This window comes from Kogia breviceps, chromosome 2, assembly GCF_026419965.1.
Source record: "Kogia breviceps isolate mKogBre1 chromosome 2, mKogBre1 haplotype 1, whole genome shotgun sequence".
In the NCBI taxonomy this organism is placed as follows: Eukaryota; Metazoa; Chordata; class Mammalia; order Artiodactyla; family Physeteridae; genus Kogia; species Kogia breviceps.
In genome coordinates this window covers 12,800,755-12,827,518 of record NC_081311.1, presented here as the reverse complement: position 1 = coordinate 12,827,518, position 26,764 = coordinate 12,800,755, and the positions used below count along the sequence as shown (strand labels likewise).

The 26,764-nt window shown below is 40.0% G+C and overlaps 1 protein-coding gene across 7 annotated transcripts in view; it reads right to left on the bottom strand.

Moving 5' to 3' along the window:
* The window catches only part of FAM204A (family with sequence similarity 204 member A), a 246,726-nt gene that overhangs the window by 49,942 nt on the left and 170,020 nt on the right, over positions 1 to 26,764 (bottom strand). The window contains exon 8 of one of the 7 annotated variants that reach the window (XM_067024563.1): positions 17,564 to 17,650. The exons of 5 other annotated variants lie outside the window; for them this stretch is intronic. In XM_067024563.1, the coding sequence (XP_066880664.1) occupies positions 17,579 to 17,650 (72 nt within the window). In that variant the 3' untranslated portion in view covers positions 17,564 to 17,578. Of the gene's footprint in view, positions 1 to 17,563; positions 17,666 to 26,764 lie in introns of those variants that run through there. One more of the 7 variants, XM_067024565.1, reaches the window with a different exon arrangement.

Genomic DNA, 26,764 nt, shown 5'->3' with positions numbered 1-26,764 from the left:
ATGGCCAAATCTGAATCAGAAATGAAAGCCAATTATGAAGTGAAAGCTGTATAAGTGGGGGTCACAAGGTGGAAAGATTCAGGCTCAGAAGAAATTCCTGAGGCATTGGCCTATGATCATGAGGATTGAGGGCTTCAGGTAAAAAGTAGAGGTTGTTCATGGCTAAGAAGGGTGTGAATTTTATAGAAAGTATCTTAAAAGTCTTATAATCCAACCCCTTAACTGTTCACTTGAATCTCCTCAACTCACAGCCATATCATCACCCAACCTCTAAAAACCTCTCACACTGTTCATTCGTTCACTCATCCATTCAATATTTGAGTGCCTTCCACACGTCAGACCACAATCATGGATAAGACTAGGAGTTGACAGTCTTTTGTAATGAGATGTAGTAAGAAGAGGCGAATGTTACAGTGGAGAAGGACACAATGCACTGAGGCATCGAGGCTGGAATTATGGCCCCTGCCCAGACGACTCAGGGCTGGCATCTTGAGAGGTGATGTTTGAGCTGAGTCTTAGATGTGAGTAATGCATGCCCCTGAGGCAGCTCATTTCCTCTTTGAAAAGTCCTTCCTTACATTGAACCAAAATATGTGTTTCATTAATTTTTACCTAAACTCTGAGTGGTCATTATAACCTAAGCCAATGACTCTTGAGGACTTTGATCTCAATGGGTGGAAGGACACCAGGAATGTTTGAAGTTTGTTTTCAGTAAGTCTCTGCACTGTGGAGGGCCCTTTGAAAGGGAAGCACACAACATTCTCATTTCTTGGACTATAAACTCTTGAATAAGAATTTTTAGGGACTGCCAGAGGAAACTATTCATAGTTAATATTACAGCAAGAATGAATTCTTCGGCAAATAGCCCACCTTCCTGCTCCACGTTTCTGGGTAGATCTCTCCCGTATGCAGTAGGAAGGTGGGGAAATCATGCAAATGGTGAGGTGTGTGAAGAGTGAAAATCCAACTGCTGGAGCCAGAAGCCTGGCAGACAGCAAGGACCCCCTCGCCCATGTCATCTGTCATCACTTCCTATCGATTCTAGCCCTGTCTGGGCTCCATCCATTCCTCCCTTCCCCTCTGCCCCCAACACCTCTCCCCTGAATGACAGACAGCTTCTGCCTGGTCCCCAAACCTCCATTAACGCCTTTCTCCAGCCATTCTCCATTCAATAGCCAGCCATGCTCAAAAATGCAAATCGGATCATGTCATCACAGCCTGAAGCCCTTTGGTGCCTTCCCATTACGTGGGAATCAAGTCTAAACCCTTTCATGTGGTTTATAAGGCCTGTAGGTGCCAGACCCATGGACCCCATCATTCGCTTTCAAGCCACTCTCATCTTTGCTCTCTGCAAGGCCACCCAGTTGACTTTCCTTGGAAACACTAGGCTCTACCTCATGCCCAGGACTTTGCTCCCCTGGCTTGGAACACCCTCATCCTTTATCTCCCTACATCTGCCAGTGTTCTTACCTCTGAACAGCTCTCTCTCCATCTCTCCATCTCTCTCTCTCTCTCTCTCTCTCTCTCTCTCTCTCTCTCACACACACACACACACACACACACACACACACACATGCACTCGCCTCTTTGGCCTGCCTAACTCTTGCTTCTCCTCCATATTTTGGTTTCAATGGCATGTCCCACAGAAAATCAGTTCTCCCTAACTTCCTTGGCCTCCGCCCAACATAAGCTTCCCCAGCACCCTTGCATTTTGCCTCCCAAACATTCTTCACTCTGTATTTTAATTCCTTGGTTAATGCTTGTATTCCCAGCTAAACTAGGAACTCTACAAGAGCAGAGACTCTCCCTCTCTTGTTTAATTTTGTGTCTCTAGTATTGAGAACAGTATCTGACACACAGTAGGCCCTCAGGAAATATCTGTTGAATAAATAAGTGATTCAAATGACTGACATGAACCTATGAATTATTTGGGAAAAAAATCAACTTAGGGAAACAGGGGATGATGATGGGATTTTAGACGAGAAATAGAAAAGTGGAAGTGTTTTTTCCTCTTTGAAGAAATTGGCTCTGGGGAAACAAACAGGCTGTTTGTTGACACACCTGCTCAGGACACTGCAGTGAAATGCTTGGGAAACCAGGAAGGGCCACTCCACTAAGAGTGGCTGTTATTATTGTTATTCGTGCAAAGTAGATTTCTTGTTTCTCTTCCTTTTATATGGAGGCAAAGAGTAGTCTCTAAGGTGGAAAATTGAATGGCAAAGCTGAGGACGAAGAGGCAGACTTTCATGCAAATTTAGGTTCAAAATCATCGAAGGTTCCTTATTCCCTAAATTCCTCAACTCCGCCTTCAACGTCCTCCAGATTCTGGAACGCCTCTTCTTCTCTGGCTTTTCTTTCCCTTTGTATTCCTTTCCATCAAACACCCTTAGCTTCAGTAATTCAGAATTTAACAGATGAAAATCCACCAGGCACCTCTTGTGTTTAAGCCCTGTGTTAACAGCTTTAGGAAATGCAAAGGAGAACCACTCAATGAGAGACCATGGACCCTGGAACCCTGATGGTTTGTATTCAGGCCCATGCTTTGTGTTTTTCTAACTATATGATTAGAGCAGGTTACCTAAGCTGTTTGGACCTCTTTTATGTGTCCTTCCTGATAGAATTCTTGTGAAGATTAGATGAGATAATACATGTAAAGTGCTCATTTGGCTCCCTGTGTCAGAGTAAGAGCTCAGAAGGTATCACTGTCACCATCATTATCATCATCATCTTTATGTACTATTCCTCCCCTCAGTTGGAGATTCAAATCATAGACACATAAAAAATAGCAAACAGCATAAAGAGTATGTACTAAGTACCAAATGTCATGTTATTGCCTCTTCCCATGTTTTCTCTTTCCTTTCCTCCCGTTCCTTTCTCTTATCTTTCCTTCAAAGCCAAGGACACTTAGCTTGATCAGTTTGTTTCTTTTCCAAGGAGATTTCCCAGACCTTTGCATCCATAGTGCACCTACTTTCTCCACTCTGAACTCATGGCCTGAGTCATTTGTTTGAGTATTACTCATATCTGGCCTTTTATATCTCTCATAAGCTTTGTCTTCCCAATATTCACTCCTTGATAGTAAAGCTGAGTCTTGGTTTGGTTTGTGTCCTCCACAGGTCAAAAGCAAGTATTTCTGGAGCACTTGTTATGTGTGAAAGATAATAGTTTGGGCTATATGCACACCCAGTGCCAGAGCAGAGCTTAACTGGATAGGTGTTCAGTGAGTGTTTAGTAATGGATTGATCTAGCATTGTTTTATAAGAGGGTACAAAGCTCACACCCACTTTTGAAAGGAATTGAATTATTTAAACACCAAGACTGCATGTAGCTTACAGCATGTAGTCAATTAGTTTATTTAAATTAATTTTTGGCAGCAATAACTGGAACCTCAAGTCTTTTGTCTTTAAACAGCTAATCCAAAACAACAAAATAAAATGATTAAGTGTTTCTTAAACAATATGATTCACAGACTCAAAATATAGAATTTACTTAAATTTGATTTGTTAATCTTTTAATAGAAATTAATCTCAAGTTCATTCAGAAAAAAAGGGCCATGCATACCTCAGGATTCTGACTATGAACATTCAACACTCAGGCCATCCTCATGGGGTATATGGGAATGGAGTAAGGGGTGTCCTTAGGTACTTCTGAATGAGATTTGGGATTCAGCCCTCTAACTCAGTCATAATTTTATTTTTCAGCTATTTTAACAGTTCAGACATAAATAAAATCAAATCTCTTTCTTTGGGATGCTGAGTAGGTCTACAATTCATAAATGAGACAATAAAATGTGAAAGCAACCCAAGTGTCCCTCGTGGATGAATAGATAAGCAAAATATGGGGTGTATGTGTGTGTGTGTGTGTATATATATATATATATATATATATATATATATATATAATATTAACTATATGTATAATTATATATGTGTATATTTAATATATCTATATATGTATATGTAATTATATATGTGTGGGTATATATATACATATGCACACAATTAAATATTATTCAACCTTAAAAAGGAAGGAAATCCTGATACATTGTTCCACATGGATGAAACTTGAGAACATTATGCTAAGAGAAATAAGCCAGTCTCAAAAAGATACTCTAAGTAACTCTTTAAGCTGCATCCCACATATTTTAATATGGAGACTTTTGCTATTATTTAGATCTAAATATTTCATAATCTCCATTGTGATTTCTTCTGTAATCTATATCTGATTTACAGTTGGGATTGGTTTTTCATTTCCAATTTTTGAAAACATCTTTTTGTACTTGACTTATGACTTAATTGCTTTGAGATCAGATAACTGAGTTGTATGCTATCAATTTTCTGGATATGAGCTTTAGTATAGCTGTGTCTAATATACCATTTATCTTGTAAGTTGGTCTTCTTCTCATTCAACAAGTATTTATTATTTTTATGATACACTGGCACAATGCTGGTGGTGAGATCCAGACTCTATGTTTTTGAAAATTCTATTTTGGTCAGTTTTCAAACTAGCTTTCCCTCTCTCTTTTTTAATAGTGTTATGCTGCTGTATTATGGCTTTTTTTTTTTTACTTCCTTAACATTTTAAATATTCTAAAGACTATTTCAAATTATTCTCTTATATCCAGTATGTGGAGTACATGTTTTCCATTATTATGTGTCCTGACTCTCCTCCATGGTGGTTGGTTTCCTCATGTGGTTTGTAATTTTCCATTGTGAGCTCATCTTTAGCCGTGGTTGTTTTCCTTGAAATCTCATTACCTAGTTTGTAAAAGCATTCCTACCTAGTGGTTTCACTCTCATTTCTGTAGGTTCCTACAGGTTTTGCTGGTCCAGGATCACCTTTTAAATTAATTTTCAGTAAGTATGCCTTTCCTGGGGACTTCCCTGGTGGTCCAGTGGCTAAGAGTCCACGCTCCAATGCAGGGGGCCCAGGTTCAATCCCTGATCAGGGAACTAGGTCCTACATGCCACAACTCAGAGTCTGCATGATGCAACTAAAAGATCCCACACACCACAAGGAAGATCCCGTGTGCTGCAACAAAGATCCCATGTGCAGCAGCTAAGACCTGGCGCAGACAAATAAATAAATATTTAAAAAAGAAAAAAAAGAATGCCTTTCCCACATTGGTGCATGAAGTCTGACACCACAGTGGTGTGTGAGACAGTCTTGTTCTAATTCCTGAGGGTGACATTATTTCCCACCGTGGTCCCACATGCTTATCCCTCTTTCAAGGGAGGGATAAGAAAGTTTCCCACATATCATTATATGGGAAACTGCTTCCTTATGCACATAGCATCATTCAAACTCTGGGTATGCTGATGGTCTGTACTCTACACTTGCCTTCCAGGGTCAACACTGAAGCTCCCTCCCCAGCCATGCCCACTTCCCATTCCCATGAGCTCCTCAGCTGCTGCTTTTACTCATTGCTGTGTTTGCGAGAACTGGTTCTGGTGCTTTCCTTTATTAGAGTCTGGCTCAATTATGCATTTATTATTTTTATTTTATCAGCTTTTAAATAATATGCTTGGAGTAGGTGAGGTTTTCTCTATGTCAGCTGACATACCTTAAATCATTTTTTTATTATAAAATTGGTATAGATGAAAGAAAGAAAAGACAATTCTCATTATTGCCAACTTTTCAAGAATATGAGTATTCACATATCCCGTCTGATAGGAATATAAACTGTAGTTCAATTTGATAATTCATATCAAAAGCCTTAGAAAAATGTGCATACCCTTCAAACGGCAATTCTATCCTGGAAACTTAAATAAATAATAAAAGATGTGGGCTAAAATGTAGCTAACATCACTGTAATACTGGAGGGTGATAAATTGCACTAATGGGAAATATTTTTAAGTGAGCCACGTGTAGGGTTTTGGAAAATCGAAGTACTTAAGATATGCTATCTTTCCAACCAAAATATACTTGTCTGTCATACTTTGTCTGTTGCTAAACATCCTCATTTGGGGTAATTTTAATATATTGTTTTGTTAACACAAGGAGAGCCTTGGTATTTCCATGTTATAAGCTAGGCCCTCTCAATGTATAATTATCAAGAAGTTAAAAACATATTTTTCATAAAAATATATAGTACTACTATATAGTGAGCATGTGTCAAGTATTTATAAATAATTAATGAGGGAACTACAAGATGGCAAAGCTGGTTCAAAGAGGATATGAAAAAAAAATGCTGAAATAAGATTACTAAGTCAGATGCAAAACTGTTTAATGTCCTATAGGTCAACACAACCGTGACCTTTAGGCTTTTCCTTTCCACTGGACAGAAATCATTTGTATCTCTACCACACAAAAATCACTTGTAACTTATAAAAGACTAAAAGTTAATATAATTTCCTTATTCTGGGCCCTAATCAATAAAAAAGAGTAAGTCAAACAAAATTACATTTCCCTCAAGAATCAGAGATTGTTAGACAATGCTCCAATAGGACATTGAAAAGGCATGAAATAATTTTTCTAACTTCTTTACAGTTTTAGAAGTTTTTCCTATACAGCCTCAATTATTTCAGTTGATGGTAAAACCATGCTGTGGTTCCTTCCATGTGAAAGCTGGGGATCATCTTTGATCTCTCCTTTTCCAGCATCTGATAGGTCTCTCTGTTATCCTTCCATCCATCTTCTTCACGATCTGAACTATCCTCCCATGTCCTCTTCTGCTATCCTAATTCAGGCCATTTTTTAAAATTTTACTTAGACAGTGCAATATGCTCTCAACTGGTCTCTGTCTCCAGTGTATTTCTCTTGTAACTCATCTGCTGCACTGTTGGCCAGAGTTAGCCTCCTAAGTACAGATACGGTCATGTAATTTTTATGCCTAAAACCCTTCGATACCCATCCTCCCCTATTATCTAAAATAAACTTGAAACTCCTTAATATGTTATTCATGTCTTTCCTTATTCTGACCCAAAGTGTCTTTCAAACTTTTTCTTTCACTACAACTCTCCCAAACATACTTCCAAGCACCAACCACGACCGTCTTCTTGTGACTCCTCGTACGCGCTGTAAGTTGTCCTGTGTCCCCATCACTTCAGTCCTCTGTGCTCATTACAGTCTTTCATTTTGGAATGTGCATCCCCGACTGACCACCCTTCAAACCCTGGCTCAGATGACTTCTCCTCCTTTACTCCCCCTTCCACACTTGAATTAATCTCTTCTTGAGTCATACTCCCATTTTTCCTTGTGGCCTTATCAAAGCACTTACTACATGAGGCCATTATTAGATGAATTATGTACATCTTTGTCTCCCTTAGTAAATTATAAGCTCCTTGATGACTTGACTGTGTCTTATTCATACTCCGCTGCGGTACCAAGAATAAGGCCTGGTACCCTGTGGGGTGCTTATACATGTTGATTACCTGTTATTGCCTTCTGTAGAAGGGCTTGAATCTGAAGAGGTAAAGCAAACACTCAAAGAGGCACAAAGGAAGGAAAGATAACTTTGTGAAAATCTGAACTAGTTTTCTATTCTCCTGTTGTTGAGGAAGAGAACAGTTTTATGGACCTAACGAATGATCTCTCTCGAGGACTCAGCCCTGCAGCTCGGGGAGTGATGTGGTGTGACAGGATAGAGTTGTCAATTTGCATTTTTTAAATGATTTATGCATTCAGTGTATTGGGACTTTTTAAATTTCTCAGACTCAAAAGATGGTCTAACTAAATGATGCTGAGTAAAAAAAAATCTAAATATTGTACAGAAGGTATTTTAACTAGTCAGATGAAAAACAGATGTCTTAAATTAAAACACATAAATTATTTGAGCTTAAAAATTTCATATATCTTTGTGATGAAAATCTATCACTCAAGACTTAACAAGATAGATTTTGAAAGCTTACATATTTGTACGTTTAGTTAATTGATGACATTTAATAGTGTCTCTTTAAAAAGCTGCTTAAAATTATAGACAACGATGATTATGTTGTTATTGCATTATCTCCTCTTCAGTGTTACTCTTAAAACGTGCTTAACTTTGGGAAATTTAGAAGGTATCCAACAGTGTATAGGAGAAAATAACAATCCTCTATATTTCCAGTACCTAGAATTAAACATTATTAATATATTTGCTCCTCACTTGTTAAGAAAAATTACCACTTTTTGTAAAAGGGATACATGCTTATTATAAAGAATTCACATCAACTTAAAAAAGTCCAAGGATAACATTTTTAAAAAATTTTCCCCTTGAAATGTCATCTATGTCACAAATTCATGTTATCCTAAACAAGGGCCAAGCAACTCTTCTGGGTGTATATTTCATACGTTTTTAAGCTGTCCTATAGAATGTTAAGATTACTCTTCTGGGAAATATCAATTGCTGTTTTAAACTTAATAGTTAACTAGGAAGTAGATTTTCAAAACTTTGACCAGTTTCATTTTGAAGGAGTGATGGTTTTCTTTCATGAGAAAACAAATTATGTGATGAGAATTGAGGAAGGTCTTGAAGAACGCCACCAGCCTGAAACTTCAGGAATGACTATTCTAATTATTGGGTAGTTATATGTGATACAGAAATCCTTGAGAGCATTTGGAATTTTACCTACTTGTTCGCGGTTCCTAAGCATATTTTCCAAAGAGCGTGCATGTGCATGAAGCGTTTAGAGCAACCTGACCCCTTCTTTCCCTGGGGTCCATTGTTCTGCCTGGAGGGACCTAACCAGTAGTCATTTCTTAGAAAGATAATCCTTCTCATGCTCATCTCTTCTTCCAAATGGAAAAGTTCCTAAGAAGGTGTCTGAAGACATTTTACATCTGGACCAAAATATAGGATAACCAAGGCATTTTCTCTTAGGCGTCACCCAAGAAAAGAGAACGCAGTGATGGTATGAAAATGTTTCCCATTTCCTCTTCCATGTGTGGGGAAGTGAATGAGAGCGCCTCTTTCTGGGTGACCCCAGGCCCCAGATTTTTGATGAATTACACTTCGTCTTTTTTAAAAATGTACTTTATACTCTGATGCTAAATGTTTTCCCCTTAAATATGGGGAGCTCCCATATTGGAGCTTTACTGGAGCTCCAATGCTCCAGGAAAGACATTTATCTAGCCTGATGAAAGAGGATGCTCAAGAGGGAATACCTGATGGGAAAACTTAGCATTAGGCTGAAGTTGCATATGTAGCCAGGCATGTCTGTCCAGGTGGAACTAGAGCTAGGCTTCCATTTGGTGATGCAATCCACAGAAATCGGTATAAGAAGACACGTACTGTGCCAGACCATGGTGGGCATAGAAAACCACACTCAATGCTCCTGTACAAGAAATACCAGGAGAACATGACTTTTTTCTGCCTTAACAAAAAGGCCTTTCTACCCCATTGAACGACTCTTATTTTTATAGTTCTCAAAAATGAGTTGATTTGTCTTCTGTTTTCTATAGACAGTAGGTCTATCTTCTGTATATAACAGAGCTGTCTCCTGCTACTCCCCCCCCCAAAAAAAACCCTTATGAAATTCACTTAAAGCTTTACCAATATAATGTTTTTAATTAATCTAGGAAAACAGCAATAGTTATTATGCCAAAATTATGTGGAATTGATTGTCGACTTACTTTGTAGGATTGATAGCATAGGGATAGATTTTTCCTTAACTTTTAGTAACTACTTTAGAGCAGTATACTTTTATTTAGGCAGCGTCTCAGGTGTCGTTGTCCTCATACAAAACTTTCAATCTCGATTGATGAGAGCGATTTGTCAGCTCTGGATTTCCAAGAGCTTAGAAATAGTGCGGCGATATTGAAGATAAATATGAGCACAGCCCTCTTCTCCGCTTGCCTCTGGGGAAGCCTGAAGCCACGAGGGCACCTTGTTTACTTTCACTGCACCCGCCACCCTTCACAATCCCACTGAACCCGCCGTGACCTCCTTTGACCAAACCTCTTCATTCACGAGGCGGCCAGAAAGCATCTTGTGGCCAGATGTGCGCCCCACGCCCAGCTTTCCTGGCCTCAAATTCATAAATCCCCTGCTCCACGCACTGACTGCTTTCTTGCCACTAACAAATGCCTCTTTGGACCACGGCTCCCTGACCCAGTTCCAAGGCAGGGAGGCGATTGGCCATTTTCTGAAATGACATAAGATGAATGAGGTGTCATCATCCCCAAATCCAAGAAGATGACAGTCAGGCCTCATGCCCAGATCCTCCGTCTCCTTTCCTAGCAAGCACCAGGATGACGAAGTTACCCTATATCATCACCACTGGCTCCAAAAATGCATTGCAATATTTGGTCCCCAGCAACATGGCATGTATTTTTGCGTCTCATCCACAAGGGCCAAAACACCATCGTGGACATCCAGTCCCTTTATTTGTCGGCCAGGTCTAGATTTTTCCATCTGGCTTCTCTTATCTATTGATGCATTAAAAATGCTTAGAGATGAAAAATACTGGAATATAGTGCATTAGCTCCAGGGAAGCCAGTTTTAGCTACTAATATTTCATATCCATCTTACTAGAGAGAAACCACTGATATACTTCAGGGCACAGTTTCAGCTCCCTCCTTCTTTTCCCTTCACTTCTGGGGCCACAAACAAGTTGACATGTGTATAGCACTTAACGAAGGACTGCCATCTTGATTTTCTCCCTTAACCCTCTCCACAGCCCTGTGAGGTAGGTATTAGTGGTATATTTTACAGATGAGAAAAACAAGGCTCAGAGAGGTGAAAGTGACTTGTAGAATATCACATAACCCATGCATGATAGGGCTGCTTCTCCAGACCCAGACCCTCCACTGCCTAAGCCTGTGAATTTTCCACTGTATCACTACCAAGTCTTTGGAGGGCATCTGGTTCAGTCCTTTTCTTGTTTTGATGAGTGAACTGCTCCCCCAAGTAGAGCCGGGTGGCGGGGGGGTCCTTCTTGCTCTCCGACCACACCGTCGTCTCCTCCCCTCTGCTCCTGGCACTGCCCTGCTGTCCCCTTCCCTGTTCTGTGTACCCACACAGCATGCATGGCTGCCTGTGCTCCTGGCACGGGTCTTAGCAAAAACTGCTATGCAAAGCCCAAGATCCTACATACCCCAAATGTTATGGCGGTGAAATCATCAAGGGAACCCCCCTGTGTCTCACATTTAGCTTCATGGCATCTATAGACTTCTCTCTTTCTGACCTTCAGATTCTTTCGCAGGATAAATTAGCAAGTTCTAAGGAATAAGTTACTATGATGTAATGGATGTGGACCCTGGTCAGTGGACAAACAAGACACGGCTCAGGACAGTAATCTTTTTTTTTTCACTTTTTCTGATGAACCTTGATCTCTACTTGCCTTCTATACAGTTCTGAAAAAAAAAAAAATGAGGCAGAACTGTGAGGTTATCATTATCTCTGAAGCACATTTGATCATTGTTCAACCCTCGGATCGCTTTGGTAACAAAAGGACAACTAAGTCTTGATGCCAGAAGATCGCTCTTCCCATTTCCAGTATTTCTTCCTCGTAATTCAAGGGAAACGTGGTGCCCAACGTTGATAAGGAACAATGGTAGACCCTCTAATTTCTACAGTTCCTTACAGTTATAAAATCCCTGCAGGCCAATTTTTTTTACAGTCCCATTTATAAATAATAAAACTGAGTTTCAGAAACCTTAGGGAATTTGCCTAAGATAAAACAGCCTGCAAGTGACAGAGCCATTGACCCTACAGGCTCCCAGTTTCCACTGCTGTGTGTGACAGCAGTGCCACAGGGACAAGCCCTGCACATCACCAGGAGAAATCTCACAGACCTTGATCAAAATCACAGGTGTTTATTGATCATGTCGGTCCCATGAGAGCCATCGGAGGATGTCTGAAGAACTTATTAGGCATAGTCTCTTAAGGAACTTTACATTTTGTCAAAGGGGATGCTGGTTTTAAGTTACTCAGGTTCATAGCCACGAATGACTCCAGGAAGCACAGTCCACCTGATGTCTTTAAGAAAATGAGAGTCTTTCCCTAATGTAATGTGGGTGAAATGTTCACAGTGATTTTTGTTTAAATGAATAGGATCATAGTTTTACAGCTGAAAGACAAAACCAAACCCTCTCTCAGTCTTCTGTGATGCTGAAACTGGACCTGGCCTTAGCTGTCATCTACGCTCACCCATGTGCCCCAGCATTCCTAGAGACTGGTTTTCCATCCCTTTCTGGAACAGAGGCAGTAAGGAGAAGCTCATCTCATGGAACTGTTGGCTGGATTTTGCCAGAAGTCTATGTTGTTAGAAAGTTCTGTACAAATAGAACAGCCCTACTCCGATCTTATCAGCCTGATGAAGAAACCAGGGCCAGACAGGCACGGGCGAGGGGTCCTGCACAGGTCATGCTCCTGGCAGGGCTGACAGGGCCAGCTGCGCTGTCACCCAAGGGCCTTTCTGACTCCTGTGCCCTAGACAAGAGCAGGGGCTCACATACTGTGCCTTGCTCTCCTCTCTGTCTGGATTGGATCTGGGCGGGAGAAGACCGCCTGGGTGGTGTTTGGGTATTTCCAAGTGACCACTGTGAGGAACCAGTATTTGTCACCATTTCTAGTCATTATTTGTCTATGAGCTCTGTGAGGACAGGGACCATGTCTGCCTGGCTTAGCAGTGTATAGCCCTAGGACCTGAGCTGTTCCTGGCATCTTCTGAATAAATAAAAAATAGGGACTTCCCTGGTGGCACAGTGGTTAATTAAGAAAATGCCTGCCAATGCAGGGGACAGGGGTTCGAGCCCTGGTCCGGGAAGATCCCACATGCCGCGGAGCAACTGAGCCTGTGCGCCACAACTACTGAGCCTGCGCTCCAGAGCCCGTGCTCCGCAACAAGAGAAGCCAACGCGAAGCCCGCGCACCACAATGAAGAGCCACTCCCGCTCGCCGCAACTGGAGAAAGCCCTTGCACAGCAAGGAAGACCCAACGCAGTCATGAATAAATAAATTAATTAATTAAATAAACTATAGTTCCCATCTCCCTCAGAACCTCTGTCTCACAGCTTCATTCCATGAATTTACACAGTCTCCCATTAATGGTCACACAAATTTGCCCCAAAGTGACAGGCTTCTAGTTTTAGAAATCAAAGGTTCCTGTGACCAATTTGATCATCCAGACACAAGAGGCAAAGGAGTAATATTCATGCTTGAACTTCCCTCTTCTTGTTCCTCGGAGATCACTGTCAAATTTTTCAACTAGAAAAAAAACGAGAAGGGAATATTAAATGCAAATGGACTTTGGCAGGTTGAGGGATTGTCAGGAGGCTACAAGAACAAACTTCTGTGTCCACTCTGGACGAGGGAAGGAGGCAGGGTTTCAGCTCTAAGTGGGAGATTTATTTTTTTAGGTCAGGTGTTTTTTGAAGTTTGCAGATGGCAATTTCATTTGCATTTAATGTCCTTCAGATTATTTCCTTTCTGTTGTGCTAAACACCTCTCTCAGTTGGGTCTAATTTGATGAGGTCATGCTGTGACCCTTGACCCTTTGGATCTTAAACGAAACCATCTGACCAGAAAGGAGAGAGAGCATTCTTCGTCTTGTTCACAGACATTTGATATTTGCAGATGTGCGGCCGACTTTGCTAACTGCTCACTTGCCAGTTTAGCTCTATGATTAGAAGTGGAACTAGTGAATTTCCTGAGATTTCAACATTTGAAGAATAAAATGGGTCCAATTAATCCTTTGTCACAATCTTGTCAAAATAAAAGCACTATGTGCCAAAGGAAGAAAAACAGCAGCCTGTACCTACAGAGGGTAATTTGGGATATTAGCAAATAATTAATCTTGGAAAACGCCTAAACATTTCACTCTACAAAATATTTGCAAAGTTCTCTGCCAGTGAATTGAGATTTACTGGGTAAAAGTAGGCAAAGACCCTCTCCTACATTATAGAAAATGCTACTGATTCCATCAGGTCCTTGTTACAGGTTGGGGGAGAGGGACAGATTCTAACTTTTTAATTAAAACTCAGAACAAAAATTGAAAAAGCAGGTGCATAAATAGAGGGTGAGATTTTCCCAGAAGCATAACATTTTTATGCTTGGCTAGGCATTTGAATTGCAGCCTTGTAAACATTTTTGCAAGAATGCTTATTTTTTCCTCCCAGAATTTTACCAGCCATCTTTTTTGTATATACGAGATGCCACCTGATTCTGTCTTTGTTCATCTATGACATGGTATAACCTGTAAAGTATCATTCAGGGAAAAGATATTGATACCCGAACTTTCTACCCAGAAAAATGTCCACTTCTACATTGTGATTAAATGATTGCCTGGGCTGTGTCATCACTTTTTACTTCTGATTAAATTTAAAGTTGGGATTAAACCATGTCTCAGGGAAATATTATTATGAAAAATGGTTTGAAGTCAGTTTAACTTTTATGGTGTGTCCCTTGTAAGTGATTTGATCACAGCTCATTGCACCTTGCCAGAGATTTGGTTATGGGGGTTACTTGGCATGGCTTGGACCTAAGGGAATAGGACAAAGATAGGTGATTGATTCACGCAGGTGACAGAAACCTGGCTGTAGAGAGGGGAGTGTATAGAGCAGATATTCCAAATCAGCTTCTTGTAGTCTGCATGGTGCTTTCAAATATTTTGAACTGGATATCAACATTTAACATTCAAAGGTGAGTTTCTGGCTTTTCTTAAAAAATCCAAAGATCTGCCAACACTGGGCCTGCCTTCTCCCCATGGCAGAGATCGGCTGGAAGAGAGGAGTGGCCACCGCGTTTAAGGGGAGCACGTGGCCTCCGGGGCCCCCAAAGCCCCACCATTTCCTAGGGCTCACACACTACCCCCCTTAGCTCATTGAGCATACCTGATAATTCCTGTAGCTTCTGACTTTGAGATCCCTGATGTGGTAGAACAAATGCAGCTTCGGTGTCTCATGGGCCTGATTTAAATCTTGGCTCTGCCCTGGATTATGTGCTGGACAAGATTCATTTTACTTTTTCTAATTCTAAATCAATGCATGTTCATTTTAGAATGACTGAAGGTAAAGAAGCATATAAAGTGGATAAAAGGAATCATCTAGTTTAATAACTATAATATGTAGGTATATTATCCTTAAGTTTTCTATGATTTCTTAATATAGATACAGTAATAATACTGTATCTATAATTTTGTACCTTGTATTTCACTCAGAATCATCATACCAGCCTTTCCCCATGCTTTAATAAGCATCACATTTAACAGTTGTATAATATTACGTGAAATGTACTTAATCATTGGTCTATTGCTGACCATTTATATGGTTTCTTTCTCTTGTTTTGCTGTTATAAATAACACTTGATAAACATCTTTGTGTGTCAATCTTTACTGACATTTTGGGTTATTTCCTTGGCATAGACTTTAAGAGATGCAAATATTGTACCAAAAGGTATGAACATGAATTTAAATCTCACGAATCACATCACCAAATTGCTCTCCAGAAGGGTTGTACCAAATTACATTCCTACTAGTAAGTAGTATATAAGAATTCTCATTTCGTTCCAACTGCCTAAGTTTTGAGTAATCTTATTCAAAAACAATAAGGAAAAAAATTGATGTATTAAAAGTGATATCTCATTGGTATTTTGTATACATCTCTTTGATTATTAGTGAATTTGTTTATGTTTTCATGTTCAGGAACAATTTTATTTCTTCTAATATAAATTTTTTATTGAATAAGTGAATCTTTCTTAGACTCATCTTCCTTATCTGTAAAATGGGTATAATAATACTGCTCCCACTAGGAGGGTAGTTTTAGGAATTAACTGAGTTTGCTTATATAAATTTCTACACACATAAGAAGTGTGACCATTCTTTATTTCCTTGGGGTTAAACATAAGGACAACTTACAATTTTTAAATTTTTCTCTATTTAATGAAACAATGTTGAACTGCAGCCCCTTGGAAACTCTGTCTAATCATAACAGACATTTATTGGTTCTCACTAAGTGTGAGGCGCTGTTCATCTTATTTTTTTATATTCACGACAAACGTGAGATGGGTATTATTATCTTTGGTCTTCAAGGGAAGAAACCAAGGTGTAGTGAGGTTCAGCCCCTTGCCTGGAATAAAAAAGCCAAGACTCAAGCGTAAGCCCTCTCACCACGGAGCCCACTCTGTTCGCCCTCAGGCGATGCCATCCAGCGAGGGTCCTGCTTGGTGCCCAGGGACACCTGTGGGGCTGCCCAGATTTCCACCTGCTCTGCTCTCACTCTGTGATCTGATGAGGATAGCACCCCAGTTCCAGGCTGCAGCATCCTCCTTGATAAAATGAAAGGATTTGAGTAGATGATCCTAAAGTCCCACCCACAGGTACGTAGGTAACTTTACAGACAGGTGTACGGCCACATCCACCTGCGTGGACTCACACCCATAGACACACTGGAAGTGAAGCACACACACACCCCTTGAGGAGAGCCAACCCCAGTAAGCTGTATTTTGGATTGTTTGTCTTCTTAGTCTTCTAAAAAATATAGATAGATAGATAGATAGATAGAGATATATAATGCGTAATATATATAATATACAATAATTATATATAATAGTTTACTTTTGTATATGTATCTACTGTAATACTATTATTGCCAGGCACTGTTCTATAAGTATTATTTGATTCATTGATTTAACCCTCACCACAACACTGTGAGGCAGCTTTTTTATGCCCATTTCCTGGAAGAGGAAAGCTGAGGTGCAGAGCTGCTCCATGTCAGCTGTAAGCACATGAACTCACCCACTCTCCTCTGCCACCTCTTGTGGACAGAAATGTTCTAAATAAGTGCAAATAAATTTAAATAATCACTACAGTTTGAGAGAATACATGTTTTATTATAATTTTTTACCCTAATAACAGGAACAGAAGCCTAATTAAAATAAAGGATAAGGTCATGAGCACTCGTACCACCCTTTCTGTCATGACTTAAAATATCTATTTCCTTTCCATCTCTGTTCATCTAAAACTGTAATTTGAGTACATGTTGCAATCACAGCATGGATTTAATTTTGTGTTTTGATTTTTTCAATTAATATTATATCATAAGCATTTCTATACTGCTACCTAGTCATCACAACCTATTTTTAAATTGTGGAATAACATTTTATCAAGTGATTAATTTGTAATTTACTTACCCTTATTATATATTAACATTGTTTCCAATTTTCTTCACAGTTATAAGTTACACTGCAATAAACACATTTATTCATGTGGCATTTTATTTTTAGTAGTATTATTTTTTAAATTACTGGGTTGACCAAAAATTTTGTTTGGGTTTTTTCTGTAAGATGTTACCAGAATGAACAAACCAGAGCGAACGTTTTGGCCAACCCAATAATTTAAAACAAAATAGTTACCTGTGGTTGATTATTTTTGGCTTAAAAATTTGATTCTACAATTTATAGTGCTTTCATTGTCCTTTAATTATGACCAGTGATTACATTGGAAGATGATAGAGAAACAAATAAAATAATAGCTATGTGCTGTATTCTGCGCCTAAAATTTGTGAAAATAACACAAGAGATGCTTTTGGAAGGAGGTAATTGATCATTATTTATTTTCAAAGCAGCATCTCTTAAACTCAATCTTCTTTTTAAAAAAACACAAGTTCCTCAAAGGACAGTTTCTTTTACATGATCACAATTCCTTTTGGAGCTCGCAGCCTAAGCTTCCCATGCCGTTCTGAGTTGTGTTGATGGATCCGGTACCACAGGACAGCAGATGTGGACGTTTCCCTAGCAAGGTAAGGACTGATAAATGCAATTAAGACAACATTCATCTTTAGCCTGAGGAAGAACGGACCTAGATGGAGGACATTATCCCAACCCTCTTGGCTTGTCAGGGACTGAGGGTTTTCCAGGACAAGGGACTATCAGTGCTGATGTTTGGAAAGTTCTGGGCAAACCAGGATGAGTTGGTCACCCTAGAGGGAATGTGACACTTTCTGTAAATCCTCTAAGGACAGAGCTGGGCCAAGAGAATAAAAATTACCAAAGGCATATTTCTCCAATTTAACATCAAGTGGCACATTGCACTATCATGGAATGGACCGGGTTGCCGCCTCTGAATATATTCAAGAAAAGGTAGGGCGACCACATACATGTTCAATGTGCAAAAGAGCAGTGGTTCTCAAATTGTGCTCCCATTAGAATCATCCACGAAGCATTTAAAACTCCCCTTGCTCAGGAACAATTAAACCCGAATTACTGGAGATAGGCTCAGACGTCAATTGTTTTAAAAACCCCTCAGGCGATTGCAATGTATGATTAAGGCTGAGAACTTTCGCTAAGGATGATGTTTCTTAACCTGTAATGTGTGTACAAATTACTTGGGGATCTGACTGAGTGCAGACTCTCAATCAATAGGTCTGAGATCCACAGGTTTACAAATCTCCCAAGTGATGATGGCAATGCTACTGATTTAGGGACCAGTTTAGAAACTAGTGTGCAGGAGAGACTCGGGCTTCATGAGAGGTGCGGAGAGTATGTGTACAGTTGGGGCGGGGTGGGGAGCTTCATGAGTATTAGAGACCTACCCAACTCTAAAGTGTCTCAGATGGGTTTTTTTTTTTAACCACAAAAGAAGTCTTCTTCCAAGATGTTTTGAAATGTAACTCTTTTTTTTTTTTTTTTTTTTTTCCGGTATGCGGGCCTCTCACTGTTGTGGCCTCTCCCGTTGCGGAGCACAGGCTCCGGACGCACAGGCTCAGCGGCCATGGCTCACGGGCTTAGTTGCTCCGCGGCATGTGGGATCTTCCCGGACCAGGGCACGAACCCGTGTCTCCTGCATTGGCAGGCGGATTTTCAACCACTGCGCCACCAGGGAAGCCCTGAAATGTAACTCTTTGAAGATGAAAAATATAATCTAAAACCCATCCCATTTATTTCACAATATATGTGCTATGTTTTGGATCCCAAATCAAATAATTCAAAACTTAACGTGTTTAGTTAATACAAATTATTCTGTCCTCATTTTTTTAAACAAATGACAACATTTGTTAACATAGGTTTTTCTTCTGGTCGCTTACACATAGAACAAAACTCTCATTTTTACTTTGCTTCCAGAACTTTTTGGCTGAGAGGAGACACTGGTCTTCAAGACAGAGTCTGGATGCTGGTATATCCTTCTGATAGATGAGAGTCTTGGACTCTTTCTATACTTGGGAGATCTGACCCACCCAAGGGGAAGACTCAGGTTCCCTGGTTGTAGTCAGACCCCTTTTCTTGATCATCAGAATCCATCAAGAGAGAACCAATAGACAGGACTGGATCTTCCAAGAGGTGCCATCCAGCAAACGGAGGCTTCCTTCAGGAAATCCTGAACTCACTCCAGAGCTTCAAAGGCACGTGGTTTAGTGGTTAAAAACAGGACATGGGAGCCAAAGCCTGGGGTTGACACCTGGTTCCATCACTTCTTACTTGTGTTCCCGTGAATAAATTACTTCTATTCTCTGAGGCAGTGGTTGTCCCTCTTGCAGGCCTGAGGAAGCCGGGGTGAATTCTATTTCTCTTCATGTTGGCTTAGGGAACTCAGTTTACCAGAGGATGCCTCACTCATCGCACTGACACCAGAACCATTCACTTGAATTCGCCTTTAGTTGTTTGATTACTATTTCTCTCTTCTGATGAAAATGCTTTTCAAAAGTATTGACTATGCAGCACCTAGAGGTGGCAAAATGTTGGGTGGGCCAAAAAGTTCAGTGGGGTTTTTCTGTTACCTCTTCCAGAAAAACCCGAGCGCGCTTTTTGCCCACCCAATATATAGATAATTTTTCATCTTTTTTTTCTCATGAATCCCTGACTGGTTCTCAGACTCATTGGACATTCGGCGCAAGGGAAAGAAAGCTGGGGGTCAGGGGTCGGGGCCAAGAAAAGATGGGAGGAATCTCTGGAAGAGAGGATTTCAGGGTTCTCTGCTCTGAAGGGGGAGGAAACTTGCCTAGCCCACTGGCCTTTCTAGTTGGCCTTCCAAAACTACCCAGGTCATTCCTTTCATGAGAGACAGCCCCAGGGCCACTCACTTTCTGAGGACCTTCACTTGCCAATATCTCAGTGACCTCGAAAGGAAAATCAAACCCCTTCTTCTCTCAACTGACGTGTCACTCTGTTCCTTTAGTGCTCATTGAAAGTGGAGAGACAAATCTCAACACCAGAAACCCAAACACTGACATCAGAGGCTAAGAACAATGCAATCTTCTAAGACTGGACTTCTTTCTAATACTGGAGCAAATTTAACTCAGAATTCTTGCCTGTATGATTGTGAGATATTTTGAACAGGCAGAAAGGAAATGCTGTTGGTTGAGCTCTAAGTCCTTGCCAAATGCTTACTCAAGTTGTCTCATTTAATCTTTCCAGACACCTTCTGAAGTAGGAGTTACGTGTACTTTCTCCACGAAGAAGGCAAGGTTCAGATAAGTTGGCTAATTATCCAAGATGGGCAACTAACGGTAGACCCTGACTTCTAACTTGTGTCTCAACCTCGTTTCCTGCTACTGATTCCACATTTTTAATAGTTCAATAAATGCATATGTATTGACATTTTATCTTTCTAAAAATATATATTAAAAGACAGAAAGGAACATGATGCTCTGTTCCACAAAAACACCCTATCGTGGGATTTTGATGTGTTTTCAAAGTATTCTTAGTGAACGTTGTCTACATTTACGCAGTCATCAAACATAAACAGACATATTAAGGGTTCTTTCTGGCATCTTCAATGCCTCTGAGAACATGGTGTAAACAATGGATTCTCTCCCCAGAGAAATGCACACACACATACCTGCACACAAACATTTGCATACACTTTCCAGACTCACAGATGCTCTGAAGCCTGTGGTTAGGAGGTTTAAAGACGAGAGTTTAAAAAAAAAAAAAAAGACGAGACTTTTTCTCACTGACCCAACTCTCCTTCTTTGTAGCTGTCCTAGAGACCAGCTTCGAAGGAGGCAAATGTGTATCCATCAGTCAACTCTTTACTGACTGTGCTTGGACTGGGCTGGGCATTGAGAATACAAGAGAGAAGGGACAGGACTGTTATCCTCAGGGAGCAATGGGTTAATGAGGAGATAAATAGGTAAGCAGAGCGTTACAAGGCATCAGTTTAGTAGGAGATAAATGGAGGTTTAGCAGGACAGACTGGGGAGAGGAAGGGGAGAGCCAATCCAGCAGAGAACTCCAGATTTGATCAAATGGTGAATATGGTGGATATATGTCATTAGTTTTGTTTGCCTGGTATTTGAAACCCCTCCTATGGTTAGAAAACACTACTCCCCTAGAACAGGCCCACTTCATATGACACACAGCCCTCTTCCTTCTATTGAAGCTCAAAGTGCTTGTTTGCCACTTTCCCTTGCTTTTAGGGCACAGCACGTACCTTAATCTCCACCCATCACACGGTGGGGAGCCCTCCATCTCGAATCAGAAGCTGGTGCAGCAACAAAGCAGGGACTACCCAGGGACTAGGATTTGGCATCAGCAGCAAAAGTCGCATTGACTCTCCACAGGTGGCCATCGCAGCTGTTCAAGGGGAAGCCTCTAACGTCCAGCATTGGTGGTGGAGGGCATGGTGGGACAAACGTTGGCATCTGTGCCCTGTGGCTGCCACAGTGGTATCCACCAGCCTGGTTCTGCAGCATCACCTGGGCCTCGTTCTTGGCTTCCTGCCCCCAGCCATGCTTTCTGAGCCCTTCAGAAATACTATAATTTGCCCAGTACCTTCTGCAGCTTAAATTATCCAGTGTCAGTTTCTGCGCCTTGCTTGCATCTAAACACCTGACTGATGCAGTGATTTTCTGGGACCAGCACAGAGCAGAGCGGTGATTTTGATGGATGCATTTGAACTCCCACGGGGTTACCTAGTTATTCCATAGAAATAATGATGTTTCTAGTAGCTGACACCCAACATATATCAACAGGAAGAGAACTGAAGTTTACTTAGAATGTGGTTTGTTCACTTTTGCATAAAGTTATTTTGCTCAGCCCTCACTTTCCTGAACATCTGGTCTCTAGATTATCTAAATTATCTAAATTATCTGCTGTGATCTTTCCACTCTCGCTTGAAACTTGACTAGAGTTCAGTTGACACGCATTTAGTGAGCGCTTCACCTGATCCACACAATTGGGGCAGTGGGGATATAAGTACAGAAGTAAAAGATACAGTCCCTACTCTGAGGACCCTTAAGATTTGGTTGTGAAGATAAGACATATACACGTGTCAAGATTAAAACCCAGTTCCCTGAATACCTGTTCAGGGAACAAAACCAACTCATTACATTACGTAACCAGAGGATTTGTAGATTCGCAACATTCTAAAATATCCTTATATTAGAATCCAGCTCAAAACTTAACAGCTAAACTTAAGATGGACATGTTTTGACAATTTGCTTTGTCAATTAAGTTATAGTTCATCGTCAACACATTGTCTTTCACACATAAGCGATTATATAGTAAGATTTTTGTCTTGCCCCTTTTTTCATACTTGCAGGTCAATAAACTTGTCAGTGATGAAATCTACAAAGGGGCAAGGCGACAGGCCAGCCGGAGAACCATTTGGGGTTTCCATTTTGATGTCAAGTGCATCAGAGGTCTCGCTCTAGTACAGACCCTAGTATAGTCATTATCTGACTGAATAGCCTGGTTCCCCTGAAATCTCACCTTAATTGCTTCCCGGAAAAACTGAAAACAGGAAAATGATGAGAGCCATAGGCTGAATTAGAAGTGCATTAATCAAGCTCTTAAAGAGAAGCTTGTGTAAGTTTGTCCCTGGATGGTGCCGTTAACACACTTTTTTTTGTTGTTCTTAGCACCAAATTTAAAACAAAGGTTTACGAAAAACACGAGTGGAAATAGGTTTTATGAACCTTGCATTTAGAGGTGCCACCTGTTCAGTTTTTCACCCTCACAGTCAGAGTGTTAAGATCTCCTGTGCAAAGATACCTTTTGTCAGCATTTTCCATCGCTTGGAGTTACCAAGCAGTTCATTTTTTATTCCTTGGCCTAAATCAGCTGAAATTCTGTGAGTGCAGATGTCTTGAGTTTCATGTGTATTTTTAATCACCTCCTTGTCTGAGGGCATTTCCTTTCAAAAGTCTATTAGGAGAAGGGACAGAATTTGGAACTGACCTACTTATGGTTTTCCAAGAAATTCTGGGGAGAAGAGGGAAAGTGCAGAGGATTAAATTCCCCTGTAGAATGGTTGGTATCTATCTTAATGAAGAACTTCAGCAAGACTTAAATGAGTTTTAAAGGCCCCCATAAAATACTAGGGAAAGTCATTGGGGGAAGGAAGAATACAATATTTCTATTTCAACCGCTAGCGATCTTTATAAACCATAATTAAGCTCTGATGGGGTATAAAATATCCCGACTTTTATAAATGACTCTGTCAACTAGACAATATGCAGTGTTTAAATCCCCACAAGATTCATATTCATTTTCAATTGCACTTTAGTGAAAGGAAGAATATAAATACTCAATTTGAATAGTGTTTCACTGGAAGAAGAAAATAATCTATGACTTCTGTACCAAGGCAAATAGCTCTGGTTTCTTGTAGTCTGGCTCTTCCTCTTGGATTTGCAAAGAAAAACTACATGGCGTTGCTATGATGGCGTCACCATCATTATTGCTTTTAAACCAGCTGCTGTTTCCTCTGCTTTTTCCCACCATCAAGCAGGTGTGTAGGTTTTAAAACTAATAAAATTATTTTTCCTCTGGCCAATGCATTAGTTATTTAAAAGTTTTTGAAATATGTTATTACAAATATCATTATATTTTAAAAATATTAACACTCTACCTGCTTATTTTCAAGGCTGAAAAGAAAGAATATGGAGCAAACGCCAGTAAAACAAAAACAAAACAAAACAAAAAAACTCCAAATCACATAGACACCTGGGCGGACAGCATGAAGGGCTAAAATGATCACAATAAGTGGACAAAAAAAGTTTATCCATTAACACAAAATGGGTAAAATCAACACAATTTTAAAGATGACCTCTCTTTTAAAAATAGCATGCATGCTTGAGGCGACATGACAACAATCTTCTCCATGAACATGACCAGGCAAAACTTATGGTGCCAACATGCCTGAATCTCTTTCCCAAGAAAGAGAAAGTCTGTACAGTGAAAGGAAACTGAATGCAAGGGGTGGGACAAGTGAGCCTCCATTGGAGGCTATGTTGTCTACGGCTGTGCTTAACTTCCAGCCGAAAAGGGATGCAGACACAACAAACACAGGTGTAATTTGTGTGCAGCGGGGGGCTCCATGGGCCTCATGCTCTGACCTGAAGGTTCAGGCCCAGGAATGGGGAGATTGGTTAAGCCAGGTGAGCTGGGAGACACTTTGTTAAGATATTTTACTGCCCTTGGTTCCTGAATCCATCCTCACTCCTGGATTATCTTTTTGATTATGACTTGGCTTCCCGTGGGAATTCTCCTGATCATCACCTCCACACCCTTCACCGTCAAGACTTCCATTTGCTTATTTTCTATTCCCTGTGCTGAGTATCTATGTGCACCAACCCCCCACAGTCCTTAGAGAGAGCTACTATAATCATCTCGATTTTATAGATGAGAAAACTGGCACAGAAAAGTGAAGTAATTTGCCCCAACTCACATTGACTAAGTAGCAGAGCTGGGTCCTGAACCCAGACACAAGTCCAAATACTTTGTTCTTTTTTGTTTTTAGGTTCTGGTTTTTCAGTGCCTTTTTGTTTGTTTATTTTTTGATTTATTTTTGTTTTATTTAATTTATTTATTTTTTATACAGCAGGTTCTTATTAGTCATCCATTTTATACACATCAGTGTATACATGTCAATCCCAATCTCCCAATTCATCACGCCACCACCACCACCACCACCACCCCCGCCGCTTTCCCTCCTTGGTGTCCGTATGTTTGTGCTCTACATCTGTGTCTCTATTTCTGTCTTGCAAAGCAGTTCATCTGTACCATTTTTCTAGATTCCACCTATATGCTTTAATATACGATATTTGTTTTTCTCTTTCTGACTTACTTCACTCTGTATAGCAGTCTCTAGATCCATACACACCTCTACAAATGACCCAATTTTGTTCCTATTTATGGCTGAGTAATATTCCATTGTATATATGTACCACATCTTCTTTATCCATTCATCTGTCAGTGGGCATTTAGGTTGCTTCCATGACCTGGCTATTGTTAGTAGTGCTACAATGAACATTAGGATGCATGTGTCTTTTTGAATTATGGTTTTCTCTGGGTATGCGGCCCCAAATACTTTGCTCTTAACCACTGTTCAATTTGTACTGATTGTCTTGGCTGCTTGTAAGAATATTTCACAAGGGGAGCAACTGTCATCATGATTATTAGCAATCACCTTTGTCTCTTGTGAATCTGGTTGACTTGGGCCAGTCTCCAAGAGACAAATGAACTCTAGTTTATTGTTCTACAATAAACTATTTGCTTGTATTTGGTTGCTTGCAAGTATATTTAACAAAATAGGCATTCAAAAAGTGTTAGTCATTAATATCATGATTATTAGCACTACTGGTTTCTTATGAGTTTGGTTAGCTTAACATAGTCCTTAAGAGAATAATCATCTCTGGTTTATTGTTCTAGAAAGCATCCAGTTTCTAGGGCAACAAGGCTGAGGACCAGGCTTGGTTTGAGTTTCTATCACAGAGCTATCTTGGGAAGTCTCTGCCTGAGCATGCCTGTTACACTCCTTTATCTCAGCGTTTTTGAATGACAACAATCTGTAATCAAGATAGCTAAAATAAAGTCCAGCAAGATCAGAAATTACATTAAAAAGTGAAATAATTATACCAAAATGAAATACGTATTTTAGTTGAACATTAACTCTAGTCCCGATCTTCCTGATAGCCAAGGTGAAAAGGAAAATCCAGCAAGAAACATACCTTTCATTGTCTGGTAAAAAGTAGTTTACCACTTCTTCAGGAGGGGCAAACTTCTTGGTACTAAATCTTAGACAGAGTTTACTATATATATCCTCATCAAATAACATTTAATAGGGTAATGAATCTCATCAAAAAGTAGGTTATGCAAGATGCAGATGTTATTTTTATTGATGCTTCTAATTCCAACCTATGATAGAAAGGTAGACACAATGTTTAATTGGAGTAATTTTTAGCAGAGGTTGTGTCTGCATTACGGTCTTGTTCTTCGACGTGACATCAGATTGGAGCAAAAGGGACTAAAAAGAAAATCCTTAGGCATCTCCATCAAGCATCTGTAGTCTCAATCATGCCTTGATGGGCAATACAGAGCAGTCAATTCAAAAATGAGCTGTCTGGTGAGAGGTGATTGAAAAGAGCTCTATGCTGATTGGAAAGAAATTTATGTCTTGTGGCTGCCAAGTTGGGATTAGACAGCAAGATTGATTTTTGTTATGTTTACTAAGAAGCCCAACATGCATTTTTGTCCTAGCAGAGGACAACTTCAATTATACTTGTATTAAATATCTGTGGGGCAAAGACATAGTAAGAGACTATCTCAACATTGCATATGGCTATCAACATATTTGTACAAATTCATCTACAGTTTGTCTCTATGACTTTAAACAATTTTTCCTACTTACCAATGTAAAGAAATATATATTTAATAATAAATCTGTCTGTATTTCTATCTATACCTCTATATATCCATCTTCATATATGTGTGTATATATGTGGATGTGAACATATACATGTATATATGTGTGTATACACGTGAGTGTGAACATATGTGCGTATACATATTTGTGTGTGTACGTGTTTTGATTCCATAGAAGATTTTTGAGTTCCTCTGCTAAAGAAGTTTGAAAACTATTGTTTCAAAAATTATTTTCTGCCTAGCTTTTTATTGTCTAAGTTTGAA